Source organism: Xiphophorus couchianus, chromosome 3 (genome assembly GCF_001444195.1).
Source record: "Xiphophorus couchianus chromosome 3, X_couchianus-1.0, whole genome shotgun sequence".
Taxonomy (NCBI): domain Eukaryota; kingdom Metazoa; phylum Chordata; class Actinopteri; order Cyprinodontiformes; family Poeciliidae; genus Xiphophorus; species Xiphophorus couchianus.
The window spans coordinates 252,710-266,072 of NC_040230.1; the positions used below are offsets into that span (position 1 = coordinate 252,710).

Sequence of the window (13,363 nt, forward strand, 5' to 3'; positions counted from 1 at the left end):
TCACAGGTGGAAAACAGGAAGTGTTTATTATTAAGACAATAAAAGCCCTGATGAGTCAGGAATCTGAAGGCGCTCCGTTACGGAGCAGTCACGTGATTCTTCTGGACACACAAACAGGAAATAAACAAACAAGATCAGTCTCTGACGTCAGCAGCCTCACCTGCTGCAGGTGACGCCAACATCAGTTTGGAGAGGCTTAGGGGGGTAAGGTCAATGTAAACATCCGGTCTGATCAAGCCCCGCCCCCACAAAACGTAATCATTGTTCAAGAACATTGCGTGCACGTGACCGAGGCGCGTGCACGCAGAGCCCCCCCCATCCGACACGTTCCCTCCATGAGACACATGTTCTAAAAAACACGGAACCAGAACTCCCATCGGATCCAGTCTGGTTCAGAGTGTTCCAGTCCTCCCAGTTCCTCCCATCAGGCGCAGGGCAGGCTGTCCGGAGCCCGGCCCAGCTCCCTGCAGTCCGGGGAGAACTGCAGCCTCCGAACCGCCTCCTTGATCAGGTTCCCGGACAGAATCAGTTCCTGCAGCAGCCGGTGCGGGTCCTCCTCCTGGACCCGAACCGGGACCCGCTTCCGGTTCCACGGTCGGATCTGGTCCCAGCCCGGCTCCGCGTGGCTCGGCAGCTGGTACGGGCTTCGGGTCCGGTGGGTCCCGTGCTGGTTCCGGATCTTCAGGCAGCAGCCTCGGGGGTTCTGCTGGAGGTTCGGGCCCACCGCGGCCCCGCAGGACCCGGGCCCGGTCCGCGGGTTCCCCCCCGGCGCCCCGTGGAGCTGCAGCGCCTCTCCGATCTGCGTGACCAGCGCGTCCACGTCCGCGGGGCCCACGGCCTGCTGCAGCGCCAGCAGGTTCTCCTTCAGACTCGGCATCTCTCTGCGGACCGAACCGAACCGAACCGGGCCGCTCCACTCCGCTCAGTACACACAAACAAGCCGTTTGATTTGTAAACAATGGGTGACGCGTCTGGACCGAACCATCTGCTGCCGAGCGGAGGGGGGAAGGGAGGCGTGACGTCACGCTGAGTACGGGTGGGGCGACAGAACCGCTTCAGACACTTCAGCAGGTCCACTGGTCCAAACCAGAACACTCACTCCGAACCGAGACAACCCCCCACCAACCCCCCAGAAATGGACCGGTCCATCCGAACCAACATTACATAACTTTAGTCTGGCGCTGCCGGAACCATTCACACACAAACCGAACCTCATCAGAACCGGTATGACCTACACAGCATCATTGGTTCCGGCCCAAACACACACCTGATCCCCCTTCAGAACCAACCAGCTCTTAGTGAAGTGGATCAGAACCGGATCCTGGTTCTGCACACATGAGCTGATGTACCGAACCGGAACCGGAGGGATGTTCTGAGAGAGAGAGAGGAGAGGGGGCGGGAGGGGGAGAACTGCAGCTCAGTGTGTGTGTGTGTCAGTGTGTGTGTGTGTCAGGGTGTGTGTGTGTCAGTGTGTGTGTGTGTCAGTGTGTGTGTGTGAGGACAGCGTGTTCAGTGTTTCTCAGAAAGTCTCTGTCTGAACTCGTTGCTCCCTGCAGCCCTCATGTCCATATAAGGAGCTGCTGGCGGCACCACGTGACTCAGCAGCCAATCAGAAGCCGCTGCTCTGTCTGTGGATTCCAGTACAAAATGAAAGGAACACACATCAGCTTCCAGAACCAGAGCTGAACCGGGCCGGGCCATGTTCTTTATTTTCACACAAACTAACCTGAGGTCAGATTGAAGAATAAGCTTAATCAGAACCTGGGTTCTGTTTGGTTCTGGTCAGGTTCGGACCTGAAGCCGGCTCCAAACTGAACCACCCGGTCATTCTTCAGAACCGGGCCAGCTGAGTCTGTTTGGTCCAACAGAACCAGAATGTGAACAGATTGACCTCAGCGAGCAGCAGAGGTCAGCGGGTTGGTTCTGACCCGGTCCACTCCCCCATGTTTAGACTTGTTCCTGGAAAACCTGCTGGAGGAAGAGGAGGAGGAGTCTTCCTCACAGGTGACCTCTCCAGTCGGGCCTCGGACTGGTTCCACTGGGTCCTGCGGGCCGTCTCCATGGCGACGAGTGAACCTGCCGTTTATTTATTTCTTTTTTATTGCATCAAAATGTCAATACAATGTATAGAATGGAGGAAAACGAAAAACTGCCGGAAGTTACAAGGAATGAAAAGTGAAACTCGGATCGTTTCAGGACTGAAGAGGTCTGAATAGTTCATAGATAAAAACAGGTTCAATACAGGCTTCTTGGCAGAAAATGTGTATTTATGAATATGAAATTTAGAATTAACAGTAGATTAATTACATAAAATTTGTTATTACAGGACAGACATTGTAGAAACCAAAATGTACATTTGTGTATAAAAGTGAAAAACTATTGAGGATATGAGACTGAATATAATAAAGTTTTTCCAGAAAGAGACAGTGAAGGAGCGTCTCCAGATTAAGTGGACTGCCGTCAAATGACAGAAACAGCAGAGCGGTCCGAATCCTGGTGCAGGTTCTGTTCTGCAGCACCGGTTAACATCACCAGGCTGGTTCGCAATGAAGTATTTGGATGATAAAGTCCAAACCGTTTCGGTCTCCAGTGGGTCACAGAAGGTGTGGTAGCACTGACCTTCTGAATGAGGATCCTATATTCTTGTTTCTAGTGGAGAAACAAACTAAACCCACAGCAGGTTCAGAAACACAAGTTATTTATGTCTGCAGCTCTGAATGATGACGGCCCTTAAACAGCAGCACATTCAATCATTGTTTTACAAAAATAATATTCTTATTAAACCAGTTAGGGAAAAACAGATTGATTTTGGTAAAGAATATTCTGGTTATTCCAGATGAGAAATAATGTTTATAAATTAGAGACCAAGCAAGGAGGAATTGTCTAGTTCTAGGAGAAGTTTTTCTAGGTTACAGTTAGACTTCAGTAAAAATGAAAGACCACCAAGTTTGGAGAAAATATAATTAGGGATAAATTCCACAAAGAGTCGGGGTTCAATAAAAAATTTCTGATCCAATTGATTTTAAATGTGTGATTTAAAGATGAGAAATCTAAAAAGTTTAGACCACCAGAGTCTACAGGGTTCAGGAGCTCAGAGTCTTGGATGGGTTTAAATTCTCCAGATTAAATTGTAGAGCTTTTCATCACGTTTTACAGGTAACAGTATCGACATTTAATACTAGTGCAGCATAAGTTAACCTGGATATTCCTTCAGCTTTAGATAACAGGATTCTTCCTCGTAAAGATAAATCTCTTTGAAGCCAGTGGTTTAATTTCTTCTTGGTTTTATTAATTGTAGGGTCAAAGTTAAGCTTGCATCTTTCTTTGGCATCTTTGTGATAATTACAACAAGATATGAAACTTGTGTTTTAACAGGAATGTTGTAAAGATGGGATTCGCTACGAGACGATATGGGAAGCAATTCACATTTGTTTAAACTAAGTTTGAGGCCTGAAGCATCAGAGAAACTGCTGGGTTTCAAACCTTCAACCCTGGTCCGCTCACGTGACAGCCCGATGGGCGGGGTCTGTAGTAAACACCAACACCTCCACCTTCTGGGCAACTGCAGGAACTGCAGCTAGACCCAGAATTATGACGACCGTCTGTGATCAGTCAGGAGAATGTGATGGTCGGGGTCATCTGGCCTGAGATGTTTTATGTTTATTAGAACATGTTGATGTAAGCTGCATTTCTATAACATATCAAAAACACCAGTCATTAACAGTTTCTGATGCAGACTGAACTACACTCATGAACCAATCACAACAGTCAGGAGGCGGAGCAGAGCGCTAGCCCCGCCCACTCAGAGGAACCAGCATCTTCACTAAAGGAAACATAATTTATTCACATTTATTTTCAAACTTTGAGAACAAAAGTGCAGCTTCAGGAACTCAGATCTCCAACGCAGAGAGAGGTCAGTGAAGTATACAAAAATACAGCAACCAATCAGAGAACAAACAAAAGCCTCCAGAGACAGACCTGAAGCTCAGGAACCAATCAGCAGCCAGATCTCTGCTGCTTAGAGAAAATAAAACCAGGCCCCGCCCCTCAGTCCTCCAGACACTGGCCTGCCATCAGCATGTACTCGTCCATCTCCTGGTCCAGGCGTCTGCGGGACATGGACATGTAGTCGTCCAGCTGCCGGTCCAGCCTGCTTCTGGACAGAGACATGTACTCATCCAGCTCAGCATCCAACTGCTGCTTTGGGACAAAGTCCCGCCCCTTTGAGACCGTGGCCCCGCCCCTCCGTAACGTGCGACCCCGCCCTCCTATCACAGAACAGAGATGATGAGTGGTCAGATGCATCAAGGTTCTGCAGATGATGGACCGAACGGATCACAGTTCAGTTCAGTTCTGAACAGTTCAGTTGGACCGACCTTCAGTCTGGTTCTGGAGGTCCGATGTCTCCACCAGGCGGCGCTGTCCCAGCCGACTCAGCGGGATCCCCCGTCCTGTGGAGAAGCAGCAGAGAAGAAGACCGGTTGGGTCCAAGAGACCCCCTGCTGGTCTGAGGCCCCGACCCGCCAGCCTGGCTTGTATCTGACCTCTGACCTCTGACGGTGCTTTCCTTCCTATAAAGAGTCTGAACTGGAAGTGATCTGTGCCACTGAACTGCAGAGCAAAGCACAGATGGTCCAAGGATTCAAGAGGAACAAAAACAGAATATATTGTTGCTGCCAAAATGGCTGCCGTGGGAATTAACCGTATCAGGCAGAGAGGAAACAGCCTGCTCTGACCGCCGGCCATCGCTCACCACCTGGAGAGCAGGAAGAGGGCCTCCACCTGAACCCACGGCTGCAGACCAGCAACGTTTAAACGGACAAACTGAATAACGAGGTTCTGCTGACTAGAACCATCACCGAGGCCACACGTAGCGACACCGCGGCCACACGTAGCGACACCGAGGCCACACGTAGCGACACCGCGGCCACAAGTAGCGACACCGCGGCCACAAGTAGCGACACCGAGGCCACACGTAGCGACACCGCGGCCACAAGTAGCGACACCGAGGCCACACGTAGCGACACCGCTGTACACGTAGCGACACCGCGGCCACAAGTAGCAACACCGCTGTGCACGTAGCGACACCGAGGCCACACATAGCGACACCGCTGTACACGTAGCGACACCGAGGCCACACGTAGCAACACCGCGGCCACAAGTAGCGACACCGAGGCCACACGTAGCGACACCGCGGCCACAAGTAGCGACACCGAGGCCACACATAGCGACACCGCTGTACACGTAGCGACACCGCGGCCACACGTAGCGACACCGCGGCCACAAGTAGCGACACCGAGGCCACACGTAGCGACACCGCGGCCACAAGTAGCGACACCGAGGCCACACGTAGCGACACCGCTGTACACGTAGCGACACCGAGGCCACACGTAGCGACACCGCGGCCACACGTAGCGACACCGCGGCCACACGTAGCGACACCGCTGTACACGTAGCGACACCGAGGCCACAAGTAGCGACACCGCTGTACACGTAGCGACACCGCGGCCACACGTAGCGACACCGAGGCCACAAGTAGCGACACCGCTGTACACGTAGCGACACCGAGGCCACACGTAGCGACACCGCGGCCACACGCAGCGACACCGAGGCCACACGTAGCAACACCGAGGCCACACGTAGCGATACCGAGGCCACACGTAGCGACACCGCTGTACACGTAGCGACACCGAGGCCACACGTAGCGACACCGCGGCCACACGTAGCGACACCGCGGCCACACGTAGCGACACCGAGGCCACACGTAGCGACACCGCGGCCACAAGTAGCGACACCGCGGCCACAAGTAGCGACACCGCTGTACACGTAGCGACACCGCTGTACACGTAGCGACACCGAGGCCACACGTAGCGACACCGAGGCCACACGTAGCGACACCGCTGTACACGTAGCGACACCGAGGCCACACGTAGCGACACCGCGGCCACACGTAGCGACACCGCGGCCACACGTAGCGACACCGAGGCCACACGTAGCGACACCGCGGCCACAAGTAGCGACACCGCGGCCACAAGTAGCGACACCGCTGTACACGTAGCGACACCGAGGCCACACGTAGCGACACAGAGGCCACACGTAGCGACACCGCGGCCACAAGTAGCGACACCGCTGTACACGTAGCGACACCGAGGCCACAAGTAGCGACACCGCTGTACACGTAGCGACACCGAGGCCACACGTAGCGACACCGCGGCCACAAGTAGCGACACCGCTGTACACGTAGCGACACCGCGGCCACACGTAGCGACACCGAGGCCACACGTAGCGACACCGAGGCCACACGTAGCGACACCGAGGCCACACGTAGCGACACCGCGGCCACAAGTAGCGACACCGCTGTACACGTAGCGACACCGAGGCCACACGTAGCGACACCGCGGTACACGTAGCGACACCGAGGCCACACGTAGCAACACCGCTGTACACGTAGCGACACCGCAGCCACACGTAGCGACACCGAGGCCACACGTAGCAACACTGCTGTACATGTAGCGACACCGCTGTACACGTAGCGACACCGCGGCCACAAGTAGCGACACAGCGGCCACACGTAGCGACACCGCGGCTACACGTAGCGACACCGAGGCTACACGTCAGCTTAGCTAGCAGCTAATTCAATTGAGCTCAGTTCAAAAATACTTTATTAATCCCAAAGGGTTAGGTTGGGCTGGTGGCAGGATCTCCTGTAGCAGTCTGTGTTACAGTGACTCTGAAGAAGCTTCTGACTGAAGACACTCCACCTTCCTGAGACATGAACCAGAACAGAATCAGAACAGAACCAGCCTACTTTATCAGGCTGTTGAGCCTTTTAAGCTAAGCTAATGGTGCTAGTTCAGAAATAAATATTGCTGATATTTATCAGAAACTGTAGTTCAGTGATATCTGTAAGGAGCTCATTTAGTTCATAAGTTGGGAATGAGGAGAGAGCTCGTTTATTGTTGTCATAGTAACTCCATAGCAACTGCCATGACGGTTGGTTACGGTGCCTACCAAGATGGCCGTCAGTGACGTCACATGAGAAGCTTTGATCGCAGCTCAGATGCTACTCACTCCTGTAGGGGGCGCTGCACCTGCCACTCCAGGTGTACTTCCTCCTGAAGCTCCAGAACCCGGGGCGCCTCCAGAACCAGCGCCGTCGGGTCGGCCCGCGGGTCAGCAGCGGACCCCCCAGTCGGGTCCACACGCTGCCCCTCACACGCAGCCGCCTCCTCTGGCAGGTGGGCGGAGCCTGATGCACACAGGACCAATCAGACACACTGTTACCACAGAGACAGAGACCCCAGGATCAGAACCAGACCGGATCCGGTCCAACTGAAAGGTCTGAGGGGCGGAGCTTCGGCTCACCTGAACCAGCGCCGCTCTCCTCCTGCGGCTCCTGAAACCGGGCCTGCCGGGTCGGGTCAGCCGGGTCATCAGTAGCTGAGAGAAGCTGAGGGACACGCAGCGTCAGAGCACAGCTGGTTCTGGGTCGGTCCTGGATCGGTTCTGGATCTCACCGCTCGTTCAGGGAAACCGCCGTCGTGCTCCTCAGGTACACTGGGCCGGGCCGGGCCGGCTCCATCAGAATCTGCCTCTGAAGCCGAGTTCTCCTGCAGAACCGGCAGCAACAGAACCAACATCATGGCGAGCCGCTTCACCAGAATCTACCCTGCAACACGGACCCAACCCGACCTGAGTAGAACCTACACGTGAGGACGCTCAGACCCGGTCCAAACATCCATTGGACAGGGTCCGCTGGTACCGGTTCTGATCCTGGCCGAGTTGTGAAAAACTTCAAAATGGAGGTAGGCTTCCTAATTATCAATATATTAGTGACGCTCCGATCAGGTTTATTGCTGCCGATACCGATCATCCATGAGGCCGATCACCGATCAAACACTTTTCAATGGAAATCGGCCGATTATGATCGGCGGAGATCAATCACCACACCTCTATTACTGTCCTGTAAGTTGTCTTGTAAACTGAGAACTGTGGGTGCTTTATTTTGTATGGCACATTGCTGCCATCTACTGGATGTTTTGGGGAAGGGGAAATGCTTTACTTTTATGTGGCTTAGGGCGTTTGTTCGGCTAGCGGTGAAGCAGATGGACGGATGTGTCGCATTCTGTTCGGTTTCTTCGAGGCAATGTCTGTAAGTGACATCTTATAGTTCAGAATGGGCGTTTGTGTTAACGTGTAAGGCCCAGTGAGTTGTCTATTGAATTTATGTTGGTTCTGAAGATAAATGTCAGCGAGTCGAATGTTGCTACGTCATTGCTAGCAGGCCGTTAGGATATTTTAGGCCATTAGTGGGGTTGTTTTGTACTTAATGTAACTGTATGTGAAACATTTCTATTAGCTGTTTTGAGTTTATTCTGAGTTGTTTGTGTTTGCAGTTTCACTCCGTTCTACATGGAAAATAAAGAGGAGCTGACAAATCCTGACTCGTGTGAAAGGAGTTTGGCTGATGGTTAGCGGTGGTTCAAGACACCATAGCGAGACCATTACAATTACATATATATTCCAACTCCTAGCCGTATAAACTTGAATGCTTATTGAATATAAACATATCTGATGTGTATTTGTATAATGAGGAGGCGGAGCCTAAAGAGACCAACTCCTGGTATCAACATGTTCATAAAGGCTCCGCCCCCTCGCAGAAGTAGAGCTGTCCTCCGACAAACAAACTGTTATTATGGCAGACGTAATGGACCTCCAGGTGTTACCAAGGACATTTGTTTAGTCATGTTTTCCTTAGAAACCAACACTGAGGCAAAGACTGCAGGCAATAAAATTCTGTAACTAGTCCCAGGTCAGGTCTGTGAGGTTATTAGCAGGAAATAACGAGAAATAAACGATAAAGGCCAAGAGGAAAAACGATGCGGGACCAAGTCTGGTTGGTGTGAGTGTGAACATTTTGCAGGTATAAAGTGGTGAATAATGACTAAAATCAAACCGGTTTGTGAAAATCTGGCTTCAGGAAAAGGCTTGGAAATAAACAGTAGCATGAAACGGTGTTTAAATGTCCGTACAGCAGTTACTGCAGTTTGAGTTTCATGCTGCCATAGAGCTACCGTTGGAATCTACACACATAAAATCCAGAATAACTACCTTCACTTATTGATCTGGAAATGATTAGATGGTTAGCATTATTTTAATTTAACCGACTTGTGTTTATTTGACCCTTAGCCGTCAGCCGTTAGCCTTAGCATGGAGTCGTTAGCCAGATTACTTCCAGATAATATATCAGTTAGTAATACTAATATATTATGTTAAAACAGAATTCATGACAAAGGGGATTCCTAAGTACAGTTTTCTTTATTGTGTTTAGTTATTTGACTAATGAATCGCTGCAGGCCTTGATTTGACCATCAGTGTGGTCAGGATAAAAAACGGGATGTTTACTACCGGTTACCTTCCTGCTGAATAACGAGGTAGTTCCCGTCCATCAGTTTCTCTCAGCTGATCCATGATTGAGCTATTCCAGACTCCTTTTTGGTTTTGGAAAGGTAATAAATTACTTTCTTCCCTCTACACGTTCTGGGTAACGGCTGTTGGGCTTGCATTATCCCCACTGACAACTTGGACCGTGATTATCTATTATTTTCCTCAAAAGCGTGTTTTCTGTGATAGATACTGTCAATGTTGTCGGAGGTCAGTTCCTGTGGACAAGGGGCGTGTACTTGCAACGCTGTTGCTGACAAATGTCCTGGAATGATTAGGGGAGGATTGCTCTACGTCAGCATGGGGGCGGAGCGTCAATTATTAGGCAGCTTCTTTTCCTCAGGCAAAATGGGCCAAAATAAAGATTGAAGTGACTCTGACAAGTCCAAAACTAAAAGGTTTTTCAGAGAGATGCAGCACTGTTGAAACTGCTAAAATATTGGAGTGTGACCACAGAACCATCAAATGTTTTGCTGCAAACAGTGAACAGGGTCACAAGAAACATGTTGAGAAAAAAAGAAGCATATTAACTGGTAAAGATTTGAGAAGAATCAAACATGAAGCTACAGGAACCCGTTATCTTCAGTGCCGTCATACCTGGACAAGTACAAGATGTTCAGAGAAATGATCAAGGTAAGGAAGGCTGAAACATCAAGACTGGGCCAAGACAAATCTGAAGACAGGTTGTTCAAAGGTTTTATGGACTGATGAGATGAGAGTGAGTCTTGACGGACCAGATGGATGGACGGGCCCACGGCCGGATCAGTACTGGGCACAGAACTCCACTTCACATCAGAAGCCTGCAAGCTGGAGGCGGGGTACTGGTACGGGCTGCTATTATTAAAGACGAGCTAATTGGACTCAAAAACTCCCAAACTTAAGGCCAGTTTTTAAAAACACTTTCTTCAAGCAGTGGTTGAGGAAAGGTCTGCATGATTTTTATGCAGACAATGCTCCATCACATGCGTCACTCCACTATGTGGCCAGGCAGTGAAGGCCTTACAGCTGAAAGAATAATGAAGTGGCCCCCTAAAGAACCTGTGGCCCTTCTTAAGCTGGAGATTTATGGTGAAGGGAAACAGTTCACATCTCTGAACAGAGTCTGGGAGGCTGTGGCTGCTGCTGCACAAAAAGCTGATTGTCAGCAGACTCCATGAAGGGAAGGCTTATAACTGTTACTGAAAAGAAGGGTGACGATGCTGGTCACTGATTTAGTTTTTAAATGTCAGAAATGTTTGTCATTTTTGAGTTATATGTTTATTATTCTAACTCAGTGGTTCTTAACCTGGGTTCGATCGAACCCCAGGGGTTCGGTGAGTCGGTCCCAGGGGTTCGGCGGAGCCTCTGCCGCGGAGGTAAAGACACACCTGTGTAAAGTCATGATGACGCGCCCCGCTTGGCCATCACTGGCTGCAGAGGATCGTGTTACTTTGCTCGGCCAATCAGGGCTGCGGGGAATTAGTGCGCGCAGTATCAGTGGCTGTCGTAGTTGTACGTCGCGTGGTTTCTTTCTTAATATTTTAATCCATACTAAATATGTCGAGCAAAAGAAGAAGAAAATGAACAGACTTTGCTCTGAAGACGCACCTGCCAAGGTGAAGCCACGCCTCTCTGAAGCCACGCCTCTCTGAACTGGTCTCCCTAAAACAACAGCAGGAGTCTCACTGATTTGCAGGTGTGTAATTTGTGCAACACTTTATTCTGGCCCCAAAAACGTATTTTGTGGATTCAAAACGACAAAAAACAAATTACATTTAAAATAAAAAAAATTAAGTTATTAAAAATTTTGACATTCTTTGAAAAAATCCAAATTTATTTTTAATTAGTAAAATAGTAAAAAAAATATTTTGGGGGCTGAAATTCTTTTATGGGGCCAAAATATTTTTGGGGGGCCAGAATAAAGTAACACTGTAACTTGCTGTGAGTTCATACCTAGAGTATGTCTTGAATTTGGAAAAAAATATATATTTTATTTATCACTAAAGAAGGGTTTGGTGAATGCGCATATGAAACTGATGGGTTCGGAACCTCAAAAAAGGTTAAGAACCACTGTTCTAACTTTAACGGATGACAATAAACAAGTGAGATGGGAAAATGTTCAGTTTTAATTCAGTTGCATAATAATTCTGCACACTAATAGTTGCCCAATAATCTTGCACACATAGATATTGTCCTAAAAAAGACAAGATCTCACTTTTGCTTCCTTAAATATTCAGGTTTGAGAGGTTATTAACATCTTGGACTGACAGAGCACTGTAGTTGTTCAACAATAAAATTAATCCTAAAACTACAGCTAGCATAATAACTATGTATGTGTGTGTGTGTGTGTGTGTGTAGCTACCTTTTGGCCCTAACTGCACTACATAACCATGTGGGGTTATTATTATTCACACTTTATGGTTATATTTTGGATGAAAAGCCTCAAAGGTTTTTAATATTATGAGTATTATGAGTAATATTATTAGTGAGTCTTTTCCACTTATAGTGAACTGTACCTTCAGTGACTTAGAGGTCAGAGGTCAGAGGTCAACTTCTCTGGACTGAAACTGAAGCAGCTCCAGTCCACAGCAAAGAGCCTGAGAAAGTTAAAAAGCGTTTAGAGATGGACGGCAGCCATGTTGTGCCTCCATGTTTCACCATCTCACCTTGGTTCTGATGGTTCTGGTCAGGATGGGTCTTACTGGGTTCTGAATGGAGCAACCGGGAGCTGATTCTGTTTAAACATTAAAGTAAAATCTCTCACTTTTTTTTCAGGTCTTAATTTGAGATAAACACAGCAGAACAGCGCCTCCTGGCGGTAGCAATAATCCTCCATTCATCACATAGAAACATTGATAAGTGTTCGGTTTTTTATCATTATTTAAATAATTCCTAAATGTTTTGGATAATAATGGCTCTGGGTCTGGTTTCTATTTGGTTCTGGAAGGCGGGAACATGGGTCAGGTGTACTGGGGTAATGAGTATTAGTTTGTTCCAGCAGAACCGGTGTGGTTCTGGGTTCATTCTCACCGAACCAGCCGGATTTTACCGCGCAGCGGTCTGAATGCGACCCGCATGGCGGCGCCGCTAACACCGGTCGGTCTGCCGGCGTCTCCGGCCCTCAAGGCGGGGCGGAACCGACGCTTTCTGTTCCTATTCCAGGGTTAGGTCAAAGCTAATTATTAAAGATAATGTTTAGCTTTAATTATTTTATGTATCATATTAATAATTATGCAAATATTTAGAAATAAAACAGCTACATGGAAGTTAGCTTCGATGCTAACAAGCTCCTACCCTTAACGCCAGGTAATTGAATACCGGTGGAACAAATCAAACAACCCACCTGTACCACTTGGTTCGGTGGCTGGCCTCACTGGTTCTGGTGAAACCTACCGGTTCGGTTCGCTCTGCTGACCTTCACCTCTGACGTAATGGTCGACATGTTAGCTTCCCGGAAGTTCCGTTGGGGTCCATCCGGGTCAGACCGAACGGAACCTCTGAGAGGATGAAACTGGTTCCTTCCAAACTTGGGGCGCCACTCTTTGGAGCTAAAACTGTCTCATAATTCACAAATTCACAGGAGGAGATCCACACTTGTATAACAAAAATATCTCTTGATTTCCAAGCTGCTTGCCTGAGTTGCTACATTTGTGTGTGAATTTTGAGACTCCCCTGCCTCTCAATCCACAAATGTTTTTTATTTTTATAAGTAGTCTATCTGATTGGATGATCAGCAACCAATGAGATAGCTTCCTTGTTTCAACCAATCATATGAACGAACCCCCCATGTTTCAGCCAATCACATTAATCACATATCTCGGCCTGGCTTGGAGAAGGAACTCGACTGGGGGGCTATCATTTAGTAATGTAACTTCTTAAATGGGAATACTTGAAATATAGTATTAGAAAATATTCAATTAAATTTGGTCAAGAGTTACAT

General features: G+C 49.0%; 2 protein-coding genes across 6 annotated transcripts; both read right to left on the reverse strand.

The window, feature by feature from the left end:
- Positions 1 to 1,375, reverse strand: gbp (glycogen synthase kinase binding protein). The gene has a single exon (XM_028012225.1). It carries the CDS (start codon positions 875 to 877, stop codon positions 425 to 427), a length of 453 nt encoding a protein of 150 aa, XP_027868026.1. The 5' UTR covers positions 878 to 1,375; the 3' UTR covers positions 1 to 424.
- Positions 1,376 to 3,824: 2,449 nt separating this feature from the next.
- LOC114141592 (uncharacterized) lies at positions 3,825 to 13,147 on the reverse strand. Of its 5 annotated transcripts, none has more exons than XM_028012221.1 (8): positions 12,767 to 13,146; positions 12,090 to 12,157; positions 11,940 to 12,020; positions 7,518 to 7,618; positions 7,366 to 7,450; positions 7,072 to 7,249; positions 4,377 to 4,571; positions 3,825 to 4,268 (listed from the first exon to the last, which is right to left on the reverse strand). In XM_028012221.1, the coding sequence occupies exons 4-8, from the start codon at positions 7,580 to 7,582 to the stop codon at positions 4,048 to 4,050; spliced, it is 744 nt and encodes a 247-aa protein (XP_027868022.1). In that variant the 5' UTR covers positions 7,583 to 7,618; positions 11,940 to 12,020; positions 12,090 to 12,157; positions 12,767 to 13,146; the 3' UTR covers positions 3,825 to 4,047. The 5 variants fall into 5 exon arrangements, with proteins under 5 accessions (XP_027868022.1, XP_027868021.1, XP_027868025.1 ...); XM_028012220.1 differs by having other exon boundaries at positions 7,518 to 7,610; positions 12,767 to 13,144; XM_028012224.1 differs by having other exon boundaries at positions 4,377 to 4,451; positions 7,518 to 7,610; positions 12,767 to 13,126.
- Between the last annotated feature and the right edge of the window lie 216 nt (positions 13,148 to 13,363).